Source organism: Etheostoma cragini, chromosome 15, assembly GCF_013103735.1.
Source record: "Etheostoma cragini isolate CJK2018 chromosome 15, CSU_Ecrag_1.0, whole genome shotgun sequence".
Classification (NCBI taxonomy): domain Eukaryota; kingdom Metazoa; phylum Chordata; class Actinopteri; order Perciformes; family Percidae; genus Etheostoma; species Etheostoma cragini.
In genome coordinates, this window is record NC_048421.1 from 3,120,996 (window position 1) to 3,140,922 (window position 19,927).

Genomic DNA, 19,927 nt, shown 5'->3' on the forward strand with positions numbered 1-19,927 from the left:
TGAAGGCAAAAGGGGGTCCAACCCGTTACTAGCATGGGGTACCTAATAAAGTGGCCGGTGAGTGTATATGTATGTATGATATATTGACTGATAATGAAACATACAGATAAGGGTGTTGAAAGTGAGGAAGAGCAGACAGAACAAGAAGGAACAAACAGCAGTCTAGCGCCGCACAAGCCATTTTTCAAATACACGCATGCAGACACACGCGAACGCAATGCTTACAACGTCACTTAAGTTACTTATTTTTATATCATTTACTTATCTCTCACATAATCAGAAGCATTACCACTTTAATTGAAGGCATTGTCTGTGTTGATATTTAAAAAAAACTGAGCAGCAGCTCTTTCACACTGCAACTAAACATCAGCGAGCAAACACTGTACAGTAGTACAGTGTTTAATTCAAGGCCATTTTAACAGATTCAACACAAAAATCTGGGTCCCTTCCTTTAATTCTAGCTAGAACTAGTCTTTAGTGCCTTTGCAAACATGTTTCTAAAATGGTATCATAGGCTTTGCCTGTTAAATGTGTGTAAGCCCAGCTGGTTCTGAGACACCCCCTCTTTGAACAGGGTAAACTTGGCTCAAAAGAAAAGGCCTCTCTATGAAGAATGAGAACCTTGTTTAATGTTATTGACGTTTAAAGTGAACATAAAAGGGAAAAGAGAGAGAGGGAGTGAACCTGAGAGGGAAAGAGAAAGAGCGCATGCAACAAAGAGAAACTGAAATAACCTGAAAGGTAAGAAGCTTTTAGTGTAATTTAAACTTGCCAGTTATTCTAGATAAATAAATATGATATTTCTCCATAAACTTTCAGTTTAATTTATTAAATAAAAAGTTAGCTTGATGTAGTTGTAGAATCTTAATTTGATCTAAAATACTTTAAAGTCAGTATTTCAGTAGTAATACTAACCTCTAGACCGAATTATTAAATATCAATGAAATCATCGATGACAAACAGTCAATCAAGTAAAAGGGTTTCACAGAGATTAAGATGGGCACTTTTTAAAAGATAATACAATTAATGGTAAAACTAACCCACTGCCTAGACCTTCTTTACACATTAACAAATGGGGCGAACAATACCAACAGTTCTGTTCATCAATTCAGTAGACAGAGATGACTTATAGCATGACAGTGTTGCTTGGAAACTGACAGTAACAACAGGGTTTTACTGGTGTAGCTCTGCGAGTGGTGCAGGTGTGTGTGTATTTGCATACCAGACTGACAGGAGCCAGAAGCAGGGTCTGACTGGGAAAGCAGACACATACTGAGTTTCTGTAGAAAACCACAGCAAGATGTATTCAGATGTGGGTGCCTGAAAGAATTGGTAAGAGGGAGAAATGCATAGTCAAATAGAAGATACACAGACAGCCGAAAGAGAGCAGAAATAAAAAAGGGAATAAGGCCACCTGAGAAAAAGCAGGGCACAAATCCTATCAATGCACGGACAAAACAACAAAGAGTGAACTATGAGACACAGGACAAGATGTGCCTTCACCTAGTCCGTTCAAATATGAAACACAGGCACAGTGCAAACATGGTTCAGTTTCGGAGCAGGTGGGCCTAATGCTTACGGACTATTCAACCACGTTTCTAACATCACAAAAACAACAACAACAACACACATAAACACACACACACACACACACACACACACACAATCTGCTGCTTTGAAGCTGCAGATCAATTGGCCTGAGACCGACACACTGCTGAGAAGACACTGGCTTATTAGAAAAAATTAGACAGAGTGACCCAGTCGGTTCAGTGTGGCAGGTGTACTTTGTTTTCATTCATGGTGTGGAATTTTCTGTGCTGGTTGCCTTTATCGTGCTGTCAATATTTTATGTTTGTCGGGGGTCCTTGATGTGATTGATATGATGCCTGCTGCACATCAAATTTCCTTCAGGATAATCAAGTTGAGTGTGCTCCGACAGGGAATGACAAACTGAACTTTCTGAACCACCACGGTTTAACACACACACACACACACACACACACACACACACACACACACACACACACACACACACACACACACACACACACACACACACACACACACACACACACACACACACACACACACACACACACACAGATACACACAGCTACACTTTTTAGACAGCAGTGCTTTGTTAATTGTTGTGGTATGTATGTGTGTATGTGTTTGTCCTCAGGTTACACCGTACCTGTTTCCTGCACAGAGGAGCCCTTTGTGTTCCAGAGGCAGCCTGTAGAAACCAGAGGACGCTGGAGGGAAGAGGAGGTGAAGAGCAAAATAAAGACAGGATGAGACAGTAAGAAATAAGGAAGCGGAGAAAGATGGTAACAAAAATAATAGTTATATTTAACACTTTTCTATACAAAAGTTACACAGTAGAAACACACACGCATACAATATTCTAAACTGAAGGATCGGGGGAAAAGCTCATCATTTGGCCATATTGTAGGTAATTGGACAGCAGTCCTTTTTTATTCTATGGAAAATAAAGCTATATCGTAAAGCTGTAGTTAATGTCTTGGCTAATTGAATGGTGCAGGGAGAGAGAGCACCTCTTATTAGAGGGAAGTTTTAATTCCATAACGTTACTAACTCTCTCTTGTGGACCGATGCCAAGCCACAGCAGGACATTTCCATTCTGCTTGTTAATCACTTGCGGTGTAAATATAAAGCTTAAAAAAGGTTTCTTTTTAATGCCACCAAACTGGCTTGCCTGGACCCCCAAGGCAAAGTGTTTTTTTCTGTCAATAACTGAGGCTCAGCATGTGGACTGCCAGGTTTGGACAGATTGCTTAGTTTTCCCACTACAGCGATATGAAATTTCATCAAGTCAATATTCAGGCATTTAGCAGAATTTCTGATGAGAGCAGAACCCACTGTTTCCATTGCAGTTTCTTTAAACTGCATAAAATTGATTTTAGTTTAATTAAAATAACCTAACAAAAAGGGTCAGTGGTTCAGAGAACACAATCTATTATGTGATAATTAAATGAAGTTTACTGCTCTAAAATTGTACGATTGGCTGGGAGCTGAGCTTCACAGTATAACTGCTTCTGCTTATTTAATCAAGTCAGACATTTAAGGCTTTAAACTAAATGTATGAGAAGCAAGGTACTTAATTGCCAAACCTGCATTTAAAGAGTAGGCTTGTTAAGAAATATGTTTTCTTAGTGTAGTTGTGCCTTTTATTCCAACCCTGTGGACTCTAGCTTCACAGCGGTATGGGCTGGCGCTGTATGCTACCAGTAAGACCAGCGGCGGTATGTGTGAAGCCATCAGTAACGAGACATAAAAGGTGGGGCTAATTAAAAAACAAGAGCTGTGTGGCCTTCCCTGTACCAGCAGAACAGAAGTTTATCTTTTTCTTTTTTTTTAAGATTACATTTTGGGCATTTTCAGCCTTTATATTGACAGGACAGCTAAAGACATGAAAGGGGGGAGAGAGAGTGGGAATGACATTCAGCAAAGGACTGCAGGTTAGAGCCAAACCTGGGCCCGCTGCGTTGAGGAGTTAACCTCTACATATGGGCGCCTAATCTACCAACTGAGCTATCCGGGACCGCCAAAACTTCATCTTTAAATTTGCAGTTTACCACTGACATCAAACAGACAAGTATTTTCTTTCACCTTCTGACACTTATCATCCTACATCATCCTAAAACACGGAAATGTGTCCACCAAAAGTCTTATCTCGTTTTATTAAGTTGCTTGTTTAACAAAATCTGTGTGCATAAAAAACTACATGGAGATGTGTTATATTATTCACTAGGCCTGTTTAAAAACAAAAGCAAGTAGTGAAATAGTTCACTTATATCCTATAATCAATGTCAGAATTTAAAGCAAATCTTGTAGGGATTAGTGATTGTACAGTGAATTTGAACATTTAACACTTTGGATTTACATTTAAATATCAATGATATATATTGTAAATATTTTAAATCCTGAAATAACATATTTTTCTGTTTTCAGTTTTGTATTCCTCGACTTTATCAAACAAATTACATGTGTTGTGCTGTTGCTAGTCAGCACTGAGTTCATATATTAAATCTAATCACGAGATGATTGATATTGAGCCAACTCACCTAGCTTATTTGCAAAGACAAAGATGAGAGATGGAAGCAGGGTGAACTGGGAGGATAGGATGGAGTAGAAGTACTGCAGTATCTGAGGGTTGGGTGAATGCTCACACACCTTCTGCGTGCGCACACACACACACACACACACACACACACACACACACACACACACACACACACACACACACACACACACACACACACAGGATATTACAGACCAAAACAAAAACATTTCTTCCACAATTTCTTCTTGTTTGATTGATTATTTTTGATAGAACAAAACAACAAATAAAACAATTACTAGCACTACAGCAGAGGTACATGGAACTAATGAAGACAGAGGATGTGTGGCTGCGCTTATTAATATAGTAATTTAGAGAAACAGCCAGACAGAGCAAGACAATCATTGTCCCCTATTTCTCAGAAAAGAGATGTGACAAATTCAAAATGCATAATTTCCCCAAGTGTTTGGTTACAAGTGTGTGTTTCTGACATAAAGATTGAAGGTTTAGATGCGAATATGATGAATTGGATGTGTGTGTGTGCGCGCTTCCAGCTCTCACAATGACGGTGGGTATCCAGACGGAGTCGCAGCAGCGCAGCAGACACTGACACAGAGACTCCAGTGGGTCCTGAGCACAGCTGTGTTTAGATGGAGCTGTGAACGTGTTTTCCTTCAGAACAGGCTCCGATGCACACTCCTCAGCCAACCTTTGACACAGAAACACAAAGAACCGCAAACACCCTTACTCAATCACATACAGTACATACCAACATTACATAAGGATACAAGAAATACTTCCTGTACACAAGCATACCAACGATTTCACTATGTTTCCTCATCTAAATGTCAAGTAAAACATTCTGCTGGTAGACAGAAAATATTAATTTGGATGGCTCCACTAATATTCACATTTGGCAAAAAACTAATTAATACTTGATTTAATGCAATACTTGAATTAAGTCTATCAGAGCAAGTTGATATCTCTCTATAGTTAAAGTGGCTATTTGTAACTTTCTTTTTGTGGTGATTCTAGCAGCCACTCTGGATGAAAACGATAGTGATATAACACTTGCAGTTGTAAAGATCTTTATTTGCGATGCTGTACACTGTGTAACTGAAATACAGTTACCGGTAGGTAATATTGTTGCGATGAATGTTTTTGTTGGACATAAAATCATTCAGTTACAATAAGATAATACGTTACAGATGCATCTTGCATTTTGAGTGCATACGGTAACCGAGCCTACTTTGGATGTTTTGTGATCTAAACCGGGTATCACTGTCACTGTGTCACGAGCCAAAACATTAAGAGTTTGTTGTAGCAACCAACGTAATAACTTAGATTTATATAGGGTATTTAATGAAACCCAAGGCCGATATATAAAAGTACAGTACGGGACAAAATGAAATTAGTAGGCTAACAAAAAGACTGGGACGTAATTTAAAATAGGCTACAGACGTACAACCACATGGTAAATTGTAAAGCTATTTTATGAGTGAATTACATATATTACATACCTAAGGGCCAATTCGGGGTCGATATGGAATCATTTACAATCCTGTAATTGTCTCCATCTGTTCAAAAAGCCATAACAAGTTTGCTACGGGTTTTCGCCCGTCGTTTGTCTCTCTCCCTTTTAGCTTTTAGTTATTCTTCGTTTATTTTCCTTTTTTCTGTGATGGTGTGGCCCCAGTATCAGCCATAACTACAACAAATAACTTCTAAAATAAAATTAAAATTAATTTAAAATAATAAAATAATTTATTAAAATAAATAGGCCTATATGAACAAATCTCCTGCTACCTTTTACCTGGCTGGATACTCCCAAACACAGGCTTTTTCGGTGTTCCAGCAAAATCTGGCAACCATCAAAATGTGTTACTGTAGAGCCATTCTGCCTGCCGTAAACCATTTTCGTGATTTTGTGGGAAAAATCGGACCCAGGCAAAGGCAAAAAAATATATATATAAAAAATAGCGTACTTTTCACTGTGTCATTTGCTTTTACAGGTCATTTATGATCATCAAATGACAAATTAAAGTTTCAAAAACATTTAAAAGTTACATATAGTTACTGCAATATGACAAAACAAACCTTTAAAACATAAGATAGATGGATTTAAGTGTAGGATTGATTACCAAAGAATAAAAAACAACCTAAGATTAAACACTTTGTCTATACATTAGTGAATCAGTTTATTCACTCATACTGTCCCACTGAATCCATTAAACTCCCTGAACATGTGACTGGACAACGTGCTGACCTGCAGGCAGCCTGAAAACTGATCAGGGCCTGGAGCAGAAATTCTTCGGACCTGGAAACCTGGTTGTTGGGGTCTGACCTGTTCAAACTCCTCTGGAGGATAACAGAGAAAGATAGGAGGGGAAAAAAACAAAAGAAACAAGATGAGAACAGTTGTGGAGGATGAGAAAAGCAAATCATGTCACATCACAAATAAAATATTCATCTTATAAAAACACTTCATGCAAACATATTTCCTTAACATATTTTTTAAAAATATGGAAACTTCTCCATTAAACAAGACACAGAGAAATCCCTGAAATCACTGACAGTGTGTCCCATTAACATTGTAACTATTAAGACTATAACAACTATAAAGACAAATCTGTATTGTGCCTCAGTGTGATTAATATGAAATACATTTATTATTTAAGTTGGAACATGAATACATGCCAACCAAACATATTTTGCTGACAGTGTCCCACTGTCCCTACAACAAGTGGGACGTTCCAGTCTGAAAAAGAAGGCAGCAATGAGGGACAGCTAAAAAAAGAAAAAAAGAAATTCATTTCTTTATAGAACAATGAAATTTCTTTTGACCGAACATGTCAATCACTACGTGATCAATCAAACTCACAGAGCTTCGACGATGAGCAGGTGAGGGTAGGGGTAGCTCAGAGAATCTGTTAGTGATAGCCTCAATTACTCCCTCTATCTTTCCGTACTGGACTGGTCTAGACTGGTGGTTCAGTCTGGAAGATACAGAGAGTGGCAGCAGTTTATACAAAGGAAGCATCTGACTATAATATATATATGTGTTTGTGCATACCTGAACAGAGCAGCAGCAGCGTTGGCAGCCTGTGTGGCTACTAGCAGGCAGGAAGATGAGACTCCACCCATCACAGCCTCTGAAACTGCCACAAACCCTGGACCACTGGGGAACAGACGCTCGCTTGGGGGCTGCCTGTATACACACACAAACACACTAGTGCTGTAACGATTCCAAATTTTACCATACTATAAATTGTCTCAGAAATGAATGCGATATAATACAATACAAGCATAATTATTAAATTGTTGCCAGCAGCTAGAAGAACAGATCCTAGAGTAAGCAGTAAAACAAAGACTGGATAAGCCCCGCCCACTCTGCCGGCGATTTGATTTTGCCCAGCAGCTCATGTTGGAAACCTGCATGTTTAATTCTCCTGCTTCAGTTCACAATTTTGCGGGAACCAATCACAAAGTGGCTTATCTACCTGGTGCGCTATTGGCGGGTTTAACAAGATGACGATAGACAAGCGACCAATCAGCTTCTTGTTTACATTCAACATAGCAGCCATCTAACGCCACCTGTCACTGCCCAATGTGAGGCGAGTGCAGATTTGAGTTGCGCATGCGTCACTTTGCAACGAGTAAAGCTGTGAGTTGCGCATGCTTCCCTCTGGACAAGTAGCATATAAGATGCTAACGAGAGACTTCTGTATGACGTATGACGTGTTATGAGCTACAACTCTGCAATCTCCTCACATTGGACACCACCAAAGCGCAGCAAACCCGTTGATGCCGCTGTCGCTTCTACGTCACAGTCAAGTAAAAATTAAATCGACAGCAGAGTGGGCGGGGTTTAGCCAGTCTACAGACTCCCCAGACCAATGCTCAATTTCAAATCTATTGCGCTTGGCTTGGTCTGGTAAAAGCCAGACTAATTGAATTGGGCATCTCTGATAAATTCCACTGGATCTCTGTTGTAAGCAAATAATCAAATATAAAGATAGTTAAAATGGTACTGTGGATATTAGATGAGTCAGTGAGAACTATGCCAAAAGTACAGAGAAAGGAAAGAATTTTTGCTGATATGGGTTTCTGATGTTAATATAGGCCCATCAAAAAGCTGACAGTCTGTCTGTTTGCCTGATTTATCCATAACACCGTATATAATAACTAGGAATGAGCGAGTACAGCATTATCTGTATCTGTTTACCACATGAATTATCTGTATCCGTATCCGTACTCGGACTGGGCGGGGCCTAAACCGGAAGTGGTCAGATCTCCGATGGCAGAGACGCAACGGGAGTTTCATTTAAACCGAGCAGCTTGTCTGAAGCCCACGTTCACCAGAGATCTACTGGTTAATATGTAAATACTACAAACCAAAGTTAAAAACAAACCTGAAGCTGAAGAAACCCTAAACGTTAACGGAACAGATCCGCAGACCCGATTGACTGACGGAGCGGGAGAGAGAGAGAGAGAGAAAGAGAGAGAGAGAGAGAGAGAGACAGAGAGAGGCCGAGGGAGCGCATTTCTCCGTGTTCTGTGTGTGTGTGTGATTGATCCGGGCGGGTTTGTAGGCGGGGGGGGGGCGCTGTGATTATCACAGAACGCTGCACGGCCAGTTGAGGAGTTGTATTCAATCCGAGCACGGATATTGACCCATATTACTCGTATAATACTTGTACTCGGCAAAAGTGCTTTATCCGTACCGGATACTCGTTTCAGCCGGGTACTCGGATCACCCCTAATAATAACGTGGCAATATTTGCAGTGACTGTTAGCAAAGTTGCAATGAACCCTCACTGTAATATGTCTCACTCACTTACACACTAACACTTATTTTCTCTCTTTTGGTGCAGGGACACATAATGAACAAATAGTAACAACCTACTGATGTCACAAAGATCACCAGAGTATTGTCTCTGGTCTATGAGGCGGCACTACAACAGTTGTGGACTGGCTCCGTTATCACAACAGTAGTCACATAAAACATCCTGAATAACAAATGCTCACACACATACACACACACACAGTTTAACATCACACACAAAAACAGCTGCAGACAAGCATGTACACACACAAACACAAAAGCACTCAATCACACATATGCACTGTTAATGGACAAGTTTACACTGGTCCTCTCACACAGTTTAGCTTGTTCAGCATTTAAAAGCTCTGGTGGTGGCTACTTTTTATACTGTTCCACGCAGTGTAAAGGACAAATTGCCCTTGCCATTGGAAATCTCTTATCCCTTGTATCATTGCCATGTGACGAGGGAACATTCCATTAAAATGATGTCAACCTTGCAGAAATATGACAGTGTTTTACTGGCTTGTGATATATTTTCATCTGCAAACCAGCCGGCAGCTATTTCTAATAAAATTAAACTTTCCAGAGCACCATATTTACAATGTTTTACAGGAGGTTGAAGCTCTGTGTCAATGTAGCTGAAGTTGTACATGCTGTTGAGTGTTTGTACAAATATAACAGCGGTGTAAAAGAACCATGAGCATTATTGTGTGTTGTTTTGGTGATATTAACATGCAAACGCTTTACAAATACTAGCTTTGTTATAACTGCAGTTCAAAGCAATAACAAATATTTCTTCCGAGTCCAGTGGGCTATATATAGTATAAAGACAGAATATGAATGAACTGTAAGAGGTCTTGACAGCATCTAACAGCTGCAGCTAACTACTATGCCTAACCAAAGCATAACTATTTTTATTGGCTGCAGCTCTGTCTATACTCCTGTAATGTGACAGTGCTTTGTTGGAAGTGCAGAGAAGCTGAGGTGTAGTCGGGACATAATTTTAAGTCAGTACACAAAGATGCTCAGTGCAGTAATGTTTCAAGGGAGCTGCAAGTGGGAACAGTGCAGGGAAATCATTTAGGCAGTCAGACAACTAAAAAAAAACACACAAAAAAACTCAACATTACAGACCAATCTCACCTTTCCAGTATCTCAGTAAGGAGCAGCAAACCTTGTTTCGGCACTTCCAAGTTGGTCAGCTGCAGAGCCTCCTTCACACTGCGCACCAGGGACTCAATACCTAACACACAAACACACTCATTGACAAAGAAATACATGATCAGACAGACAAAGACACATTTGTCTAAGCTTGCTCAGACTGTACGACACCACAGGCCACAACTCCTTTCTGCATCGAAAGAAGCACCATGCTCATTAATGTAATACTTTACAAAGTAAGAACACACACACACACACTCACACACACGCGTCAAACACACAGTGACAGTGGTACATTTTGTAATTTATGGCTACAGAGAATCTGCTGTAACAATCCCATGTTTATACTGAGCTAGAGCAAGGACTTAATAGCACAGAGAATTGTAACACCAGATATCCTGTGTACTAATAAATTAAGTTTGCACTGCAAGTGTTTTTCAAACAAATTCTCTGGGGTGACGATGAAGTGCTGCAGTATTTAAGAACAAACATATAATCTGCTGTAATGGAAAACACCAAAGGCACACAAACAAAAATGCATCTGTGTGTCCTAACAATATTCATTACGATTTGTCTTAGGGATGCAAAATAAGAATTCAATTTTGTGATTACTACTAGTCTCTGTGGCAATTTAGTCTAACATGCTGTCTATTATAAATAGTTTCAATAGCACTATCAGTCTAATTAATAACACAGTCTAAAGTAGCTGTATATTAATTAGAGCTGGGCAATATATTGCTGTTACATCAATATTGTGATATGAGACTAAATGTCATCTTAGATTTTAAATATCGTAATATCGTAAAGGCTTAAAGGTCCCATGACATAGTGCTCTTTGGATGCTTTTAAATAGGCCTTAATAGTCCCTTAATACCGTATCTGAAGTCTCTTTTATATAGACCTCAGTGGTCCCCTAATACTGTTTCTGAAGTCTCTTTTATACAGACCTTAGTGGTCCCCTAATACTGTATCTGAAGTCTCTTTTGTATAGACCTTAGTGGTCCCCTAATACCGTATCTGAAGTCTCTTTTGTATAGACCTTAGTGGTCCCCTAATACCGTATCTGAAGTCTCTTTTATACAGACCTTAGTGGTACCCTAATACTGTATCTGAAGTCTCTTTTGTATAGACCTTAGTGGTCCCCTAATACCGTATCTGAAGTCTCTTTTATACAGACCTCAGTGGTCCCCTAATACTGTATCTGAAGTCTCTTTTATATAGACCTTAGTGGTCCCCTAATACTGTGTCTGAAGTCTCTTTTGTATAGACCTTAGTGGTCCCCTAATACTGTGTCTGAAGTCTCTTTTATATAGACCTTAGTGGTCCCCTAATACTGTTTCTGAAGTCTCTTTTATATAGACCTTAGTGGTCCCCTAATACTGTGTCTGAAGTCTCTTTTATATAGACCTTAGTGGTCCCTAATACTGTATCTGAAGTCTCTTTTATATAGACCTTAGTGGTCCCCTAATACTGTATCTGAAGTCTCTTTCCCAAAATTCAGCCTTGGTGCAGAATTACAGCCACTAGAAACAGTCCCACAATGAGCTTTCCTTAGTATGTGCCATATTTGAGTCTGTGACTTTTGAGGAGAGGGGGGGGGACTAGTTGGAGGCTGGGGGTGTGGTATTAACCAACTGCCACTTTGCCCATTTGAAAGCCATGATGTCTCTCTCATGGGTGAGCCAAATTCTCTGGGTGGGCAAAGCAGAGAAAGGGGAGGTAACCTTGCCACTTATGACCTCATAAAGAGTTAGACTCCAGATGGGCCCATCTGAGCTTTCATTTTCTCAAAGGCAGAGCAGGATACCAAGGGCTTGGTTTACACCTATTGCTTTTTCAAGCCACTGGGGGACCATAGGCAGGCTGGTGGAACGCACATTAATGTTAAAAAACCTCATAAAGTGAAATTTTAATGCCATGGGACCTTCAAGTTTTGTCTTTTGCTGGTTTTAAAGGCTGCATTACAATAAAGTGATGTCATTTTCTGAATTTACCAGATTGTTTTAGCTGTCTAGGCTATTACTTGTCTTTACCCACTTAGTCATTATATCCACATTATTCATGATTATTTATCTAAAATGCAATTGTGAAGCTATTTTGTTAAAGCACCAATTGTTAACCCTACAATATTGTCACAACATCCACATTGAGGTATGTGGTCAAAATACTTTTTTATCTGATTTTCTGCATATCGCCCAGCCCTAATAGTAATGTAACTGTGGTGCTCGTAGCAGATGCCTAAAAACTCAAACTGTGATGTATGAAGTCTGGATGAAGTATGAGGCAGAAACTGTCACCGTCTTTCCATCAATTGTCCATCAGCAATTATTTTCAGATGTCAAGCAATATACCACGCAACCCAAAACTGAATATCTACAGTGACACTGTCACCAAAAAAACCGAGATGAGACGATCGCTCCTCGGGAATGTTTCTGATCTGTCTAAACTCGCTCACCATAGACAGAGTGACACTGGGAGAAGAAGAGTGGGTCGTTGGTCAGTAACACCAAACAGCTATAGGCAGACCACAGCAGAACCTCACTATTGCTACTGGCCAGACGGTCAAACAGAAACTCTATACGGAAAAAGAGAGATGGAGAGAAAAAGAGAACTTGTGTGAAGAGCTAAAGAAATAAAGTCGGGAGAGAAAGAGAGAACAGGGATTAATGTTACTACACTATAATACTCTTCAGTAGCATCATAATACTACTTTCAAAACAGGGTGTAATGTTTCATCCAAATTTAGCCCAATGAAAAACAAAAAATTATGGTAATATTCTTTTTAAAATCATATTCTTAAAGTCTGATGCAAGAAAAAAACACAATGAGAACCCCTACAGCGCTAAAGAGAGATGCAAAACCGAGGAGAAAGCATCAAAGACTAACAGGAAGAAAGGGAGATACACAGTGACACAACAAGAGAAATAATAAAGACTTAGACACAGAGAGGGAGTCAAAAGGGAATGTAGACGAAGGCAGAGGAAAGTATTTGCAGAAGACAAATCACAAACAGCTTATATAGCTACAATGTCCCAGCCACTGTGTCTTTGTGTGCATATCACCAGGTACGTCAGCCTTGATGAAGGGAGCACTGCACTGAGTCGGAGAATGAACCAGGATGGATGCAATACACCTAGCACTGGTCGCCTGCAACGTCTCATCACCACTCAACAGCAACTGGAAAAAAATGGCTTATTAGAATACGCCAATCATTTAAGACACATGGCAATTCCATAGAGTTAATATACAGAAAGTACGGTTTCTTTGTTCTTCGGTTGCTTCTGATGAGATAGTAGATAAACAGTATTTTGCCAACTGTCTGTCTCTCATCGTCAGGACACTGTCTATGCTCTGACTGTTTGTTATCTTAGTCTATGAATGTGTCAAAGTCTGTCAAACATCAGCACCATGACCCTGCATGTACATGCAATTAGAAGCATGAATGATCAGAATTAGCTTCTTTTTTATATTTGTCAGATTTACATGATTTCTGGCCCATCTAAACTACTTTAAGAAATGTCTAAGCCAAGAAGAAATGGTTAATTGTCATATTATCTATCCCAGTCTAGCATCCAGCATTGGGGGAGGAAAAATATCAACATTACAATTATGTGTTATTATATAACATTACTGATCTGTCTTGTCTTTATGAGTGAGGTTAATGGGATCTACACTATGTGTTGGAACTTACTAAGGTACACTGAATCTAAAAATGAGCCCAACATTTTCCATTAAACCTGAGATGGACAAAGTGTACAGTATATGACCACATGTTTCAATAACAATCCACCCAATGGACAATCTAAGAGAAGACGATTGTCTTATTGGCTCGGGATTTAGCTGCAAGAGTTTTCATGTTTTTTTCTTTTTTAGTTTTAGTGTAGCACTGTTAATGTTTGTCTTGGCAACTGCAACAACACAGCCCTATTTTTTATTTTTTTTGCCTTCTAAATTCCCTGTATTTTACAAGAGCTATGTAGGATTAAAACAGTTCATTTATGTGGTAGATTTAAACCTAAAAGTGACACTACAATTATGTTTTGGGAAATAATTTAGATTTGGGTGATAATTGGGTTAAATGGACAGGTTTTATAGCTCAACACACAATGGTGATCTGCAACATAAAAAACACTAACGTCATGAGCTGTGATGTAATGTGAGTCACAACTGATAGAATCTAACTAGATGTAATCTGCACATTTATTTCCCAGACATGAAGAACAAATATTTGTCCAAGGTAAACCCTCCCTGAACCCCTATTCAAAGGCACATTAATCCAGGATTAGTGGTTCTTGTTATGATTATCGGCAGTGTCAAAAGGTCTTGGGGGTGAGAACAGGATGTTTGGACAGAGACCTTTTTCAGTATGAGAGGCAGAGGGCATTGGTCAGGGGACTGTTGCTCTTGGTTTTGGCAGAGGACCTGGCTCTTGTTCTGGTTCTCATGGCACATGATCTGATTGCCGGGGCTGTTCATCAAAACTGACACGGTCTCTCCCAGCTGCACCAACAACCACAGCAGGCCTAACAGATGAAGGACTTTGGTGTAAAAACAGACACTGATGACAAAGCTCAACATTCTGCAAATCAAAAATATAAATAAACAAATCCTATCACGTTAACACAGAGACATGGGGAAAAATACATTTGAGATGGTATGCACTTGTCAGACATGAATGCATGGATGTCAGACAATGTCTGCAATGATAAAAAAATCAATCTTGGGAAAAGGATCCACAACAGAACTCAAACTAAAATGCAATAAACAGGCATGTAATTAGCAATTAAATTTTTCCCAGCTGCATGGATTTTCTTTTTCTTTCCAGCCATCTGGAGAAAAAGTAATAAAACACAAGAAATCATTTTTAAACATTATAAAAAGCGTATTTGATTTCTTAATGTCTGGAATCTTGCCCCTTATGAGCAAGGTTACCTCCCCTTTCTCTGCTTTGCACGCCCAGAGAATTTGGAAATGGCCCATTCTAAGGAAAGCTTATTGTAGGACTGGTTCTAGTGGCTGTAATTCTGCACCAAGGCTGAATTTGGGTAAAGAGACTTCAGATAGAGTATTAGGGGACCATTAAGGTCTATACAAAAGCATCCAAAGAGCACCATGTGCACCAACCTTTAAGATTAAACCAGTTCAAAATTACAAACAACAACCGCAAGAGCTCAACTGCAGCTACCCTAAAATATGGCGTAAATCAACCTTGCACCGCTTTTCCAAGCCCACAGTGCATCCCACCTCCTTCCCAAGTTACTACAGAGATAAAACAACTTCAAATTTCTAGAGGGAAATTACTCCCTTTACTTTTCAATAGCTCTATTTTGGTTATCACCCGTTGGCAAGCTTATTATCTTTTTAACTCAAGATACTACAAGATACCAACACTCTTTCATCTCAGTATATAATCTTTCCTTTCTCCATCTAGTGTCACCCTTAAGTACAATATTAATCTTAGCTGAAAAAGATGCTGGTTGTGTTAATTCATGGCTTTTTATATTTTAGATAAAATTTTACAACCCAAACAAACAAGAAAAACGTGATTATGCGATTGCATAATTCAATGCATGATCAGCCAGTTCACATATTTATGCGGGGCCCGCATTTTTTTCACAATCACAAAAAACTCTGCATTTTTCTGGAAGGACCGATAAAACAGCTCTATTTGATTAATAATAACCCTGCCATTGGATACCTCTTATGATCACACTCCGTTCACATATTGGGGAGTGGTCTGTAAGAGCAGTGTGGAGGCAATCTCAGCCCGCTGTTTTTCTTCTTCTTCAGTATTTCAAGTAGAGCCCCTTTTAAAGTGACTATCTTTGCATAATAAACTCACATGAAAAAACATAATTGCCACCCACGATATACCGCCTTTTACTCCGCCTTCAAGTCCACACTCTATTAGTCCCCATCCTAATACCCTCCCAGGGCGCTGGGAGTCAGTTATGACTGTTTCATACGTGACAACAAATTTAAAATAGCATTTCCCTCACTCAGTCCCCATACTACTTAATGTTGTGCTTAGCTGAAAATTTCATTCATTTCTTATAACATCTTCCCCTTTATGTTGGCTTGATCATAGTATTTTCATGCTTGCCTAAGCTAAGCATGCTATGCTGATCTCAACAACTTAAAAACTTTACAAGATAGCAGCTCGATCCCACTTAGTCTATCTAGTGCATTTTTCATCCAGGCACCTAATGATGCGCCTAAGTATACTTTGATACCGTCATTACTTTAAGAAAGTAAGTTTTGCCAAAAAGGAAAAAAGGCTCAAAACTCAGAAAACTAGCTTTGCACACACGTGGTCATTAAAACTTTCAGTTCAAGTAGAATATTTTAATATAAAATATATGCTGGTTTTGCTCCAGACAGGGGCAGATGTTTTTTCTCACCGACGCAGTTGTTGATGAGTTGGGGGGAAGTGGCATTAGCCAAGGTCTGCAGCAACAGGATACACACTCTGTCCCTGATGGCGATGGGTAAGGACTGGGCTGCCGAGCCCCCAGCTGTCCCAAACAGTTTGAGCCACACATATAGGGCCGAAGCTTTTAGCGCTTCGTCTGGGTAAAGCAAGGCCGAGCAAAGATGCTCCAGCAAGGGCACTGGTGGACAGAGATGAGAGACGCATGAGTACACATGAACATACAGAAGGAATACACAGGAAAAAAGAAGAGGATACATACATGATCGTGTGGGGAAACTGGGTCAACCACAATATTTCATGAGAATAGTATGGGGGTAAAACAATGGATATGAGACCACTTTGATGTGGGAGATCCGGGTTCGATTCCCACTGCAATACATCAGCCCATATGTTCCTGAGCAAGACCCTCAACCCATACTTTCTCCAGTACAACCTCTGACATATATAGCAATTGTATCGTCACTTTGAATTAAAGCATCCGCTAAATGTTATGTAATCTAATGTAAAAAAGGAAATTTAAAAAACAGACATAGGGGTAGAAAAAGGGGCACATTCAGGTTGACTCTCTAACATGATTCAGCAACACAAGAAGGGAAAAAGAGAATAGAAAGAAACTCTTGGAGAGAAGCTAAGAAAAAATAAGGGTACACGTGATGGAAGGTGAGACACAGACAGAGAGAGACAGAGACAGAAGTAGCTAGAGAGAGGAAGGCGTGAGCAGAGCTGGAGGTGGAAGGAGACAGAGGAACAGAGAGAGTTTAGAATAGAGAAAGAAAGTGATGTCAGTGTAGTAGAGCAAATAGCCCAAACCCAGCTGCTCTGTGAAGCAGATCAAAACCCATGTGAGGCAAAGAGGCTCCCAGACATGTTTGATTAAACCACAATGTATGAGGTGGCTAAGATGAGAGCCAGGCAAAAAGAGAGGAGAGAGCGTAAAAGGAACAGAGGGAGGAGGCAGATAAGACCTCTACGAACAGAGGATGGAATTGAAGAACACAATTGTGAAAGGATGGGCGTAAAATAAAAAACGTACTGTGTTTCAAATTTTATACACAGAAACAGACGCACAAAGGACTGAAACAAAAAAACATGAAATGCTTTTCTTTTGCTTTCTTTCACAAGAGAAAAACAAAGGTTCATTCCCGTTTGCCTTTAATACTGCTTTGCTGCCCCCACTGTAACACTGTGAGATACCACTCTCGTCATCTAGTGCTCTGCTTTCTACAGTATTTCTCTGTTGTTTTTTGCACTTGTTGCCTCAGCCTGCTTAATTAAACCTCTCTGGCTTTTTTACAAAGGGCATTAGTTTGAGCCAGCCAAATATCCCCCCCCCCCAAGCTGAAAATCTTTCTTTGCACATCTTTCTTTCAAATGTCTGCACAGAAACTAAGATGAAAATAGCAGACTGATCTGCCAAAAATGAATGTAAATGTACTGTATTTATATAGCGCTTTTCCAGTCTTAACAACTGCTCAAAGGGCTTTTACATCTACAGGAAACATTCACCATTCACACACATTCATACACTGTGGCTGCCGTACAAGGTGCCACCTGCTCATCAGATAAACACTCACACACATTCACACTCCGATGCACGGCACCGGGGGCAACTTGGGGTTCAGTGTCTTGCCCAGGGACACTTCGACAATGACTGCAGGGGCGGGGAAGGAACCACCAACCTTTCGATTGGCAGGCAACCGCTCTACCACTGAGCCACAGCCGCCCACTGAAGCATTTATGTGTAGTCTAATCAGAAATATGTTCGTTCTTCATAAATTAATTCTTGGATTTTGGAACTCTGGTCATCTCAACCTCTGAGAACTACTGCAGTCTGTCCAATTGTCCCTTATCTTACTCGTTATCTTTGTCTGCCTTCCTCTTTCCTTATCTCACTGACTCTCCTCCCTGCTCTCTAATTTAGTCTGTATCCAGTCTTCAGTTAGCACCTAAGGGAGCAAGACACCAGCAATGCAGAAGGAGGGGGGACAGACAGACAGACAGACAGACAAACAGATAGACAGATATATAGATGGATAGAGATAAAGATTCAGGCAGAGAAAAGCATAAGGGTGATACAAACTGAGGGGTTAATCAGTGAGATAGAGAGGCAGACATTAGTGTTGGGTGCTCTGGGCTCTCGCTGTCATTTTCTGTGCTATTTAGTCCTAACAGCCCCACAGAGACTTGTTGAGTGACAGACTAAAGACAGAAACACACAAAGTCAACAACCCATCACTACCTTTGGTTGCCCAGGTGAAACTTGTGGAACTCATGAAAATACATGAAGGTGGACACACGCAGCATAGTAAAATAACTATGCTTCCTATTTATTTGGCACAAGGCACACACTCACGCTTGCCTTTAAATAACAAGCATTCAGGCATGACACAAGCACACTACAACACACATCCACTTTGATTTGATTATCGGTGCCCATTAAACAAAGTGGCGTAATGGTTCAGTGAGTAGACGGACATCACACAGGTGGCTGGTGTAGAAATTGGGGCTTTTGTGTGGGTGGGGTGGTGAGGGCTGCTGAATTGTACATAGATATAAAGATATAAACATATCCATATATGTGGAAGATTAAGGGGAGAGGTTGGATGATCATGTATTTACAACTTGTGTAGCTTTTTATATTTTCAGCATGATTTAGCATGGGATTGGCAATGCAGACCGAATTTTAAGTGTGGACGCCGCACGGTTATCTCAATGCAGCTGGAGAGTAATTGAAAAGGTCAGAGCAGCTATAGACATTGAATTGAGAAAGTGCAGGGGATATGAAAAATACAGTTTTATGACATTTTTTAAGAAGCAAGAGTGGAATAGGGTACAGCATGGCAAAGACTAATTCAAAGGTAGACACAATACAACTATTTCTATGCATTAAGAAATGTACATTTGAAGGTCAATATAGACTGTTGTGACTGATTTGTGGATATCCCTGTGCCAAGAGAAAAAGAGATGCTAAAAAATGTAATATACTTTCTAGTGCTGTCAAACAATTAAAATATTTAATCGTGATTAATCGCATTAACGCCATAGTTAACTCGCAATTAATCAAGGATGCATATCAAGGTTATGGCGTGGCCTAGCCAGTCTCCAGACGTAAACCCAATAAAGAATCTTTGGAGGGAGCTCAAACTCTGTTTCTCAGCGACAGCCCAGAAACCTGACTGATCTAGAGAAGATCTGTGTGGAGGAGTGGGCCAAAATCCCTTCTGCAGTGTGTGCAAACCTGGTGAAAACTACTGGAAACGTTTGACCTCTGTGATTGCAAACAAAGGCTACTGTACCAAATATTAACATAGATTTTCTCAGGTGTTCAAATACTTATTTGCAGCTGTAGCATACAAATAAATAGTTAAAAAATCATACATTGTGATTCCTGGATTTATTTTTTGATAATGTCTCTCACAGCGGA

At 39.9% G+C, this 19,927-nt stretch overlaps 1 protein-coding gene across 3 annotated transcripts in view; it reads right to left on the reverse strand.

Annotated features, from left to right (window-relative positions):
- The window catches only part of LOC117957456 (meiosis inhibitor protein 1), a 54,574-nt gene that overhangs the window by 27,523 nt on the left and 7,124 nt on the right, over positions 1-19,927 (reverse strand). For all 3 annotated transcript variants that reach the window (XM_034893204.1, XM_034893205.1, XM_034893203.1), the window contains exons 7-18: positions 16,472-16,681; positions 14,427-14,593; positions 13,133-13,247; positions 12,526-12,645; positions 10,053-10,152; positions 7,158-7,292; positions 6,966-7,080; positions 6,351-6,442; positions 4,646-4,793; positions 4,089-4,200; positions 2,195-2,255; positions 1,223-1,320 (exon numbers count right to left, since the gene is read on the reverse strand). In XM_034893204.1, coding sequence (XP_034749095.1) covers positions 1,223-1,320; positions 2,195-2,255; positions 4,089-4,200; positions 4,646-4,793; positions 6,351-6,442; positions 6,966-7,080; positions 7,158-7,292; positions 10,053-10,152; positions 12,526-12,645; positions 13,133-13,247; positions 14,427-14,593; positions 16,472-16,681 — 1,473 coding nt within the window. The remainder of the gene's footprint in view (positions 1-1,222; positions 1,321-2,194; positions 2,256-4,088; positions 4,201-4,645; positions 4,794-6,350; positions 6,443-6,965; positions 7,081-7,157; positions 7,293-10,052; positions 10,153-12,525; positions 12,646-13,132; positions 13,248-14,426; positions 14,594-16,471; positions 16,682-19,927) is intronic.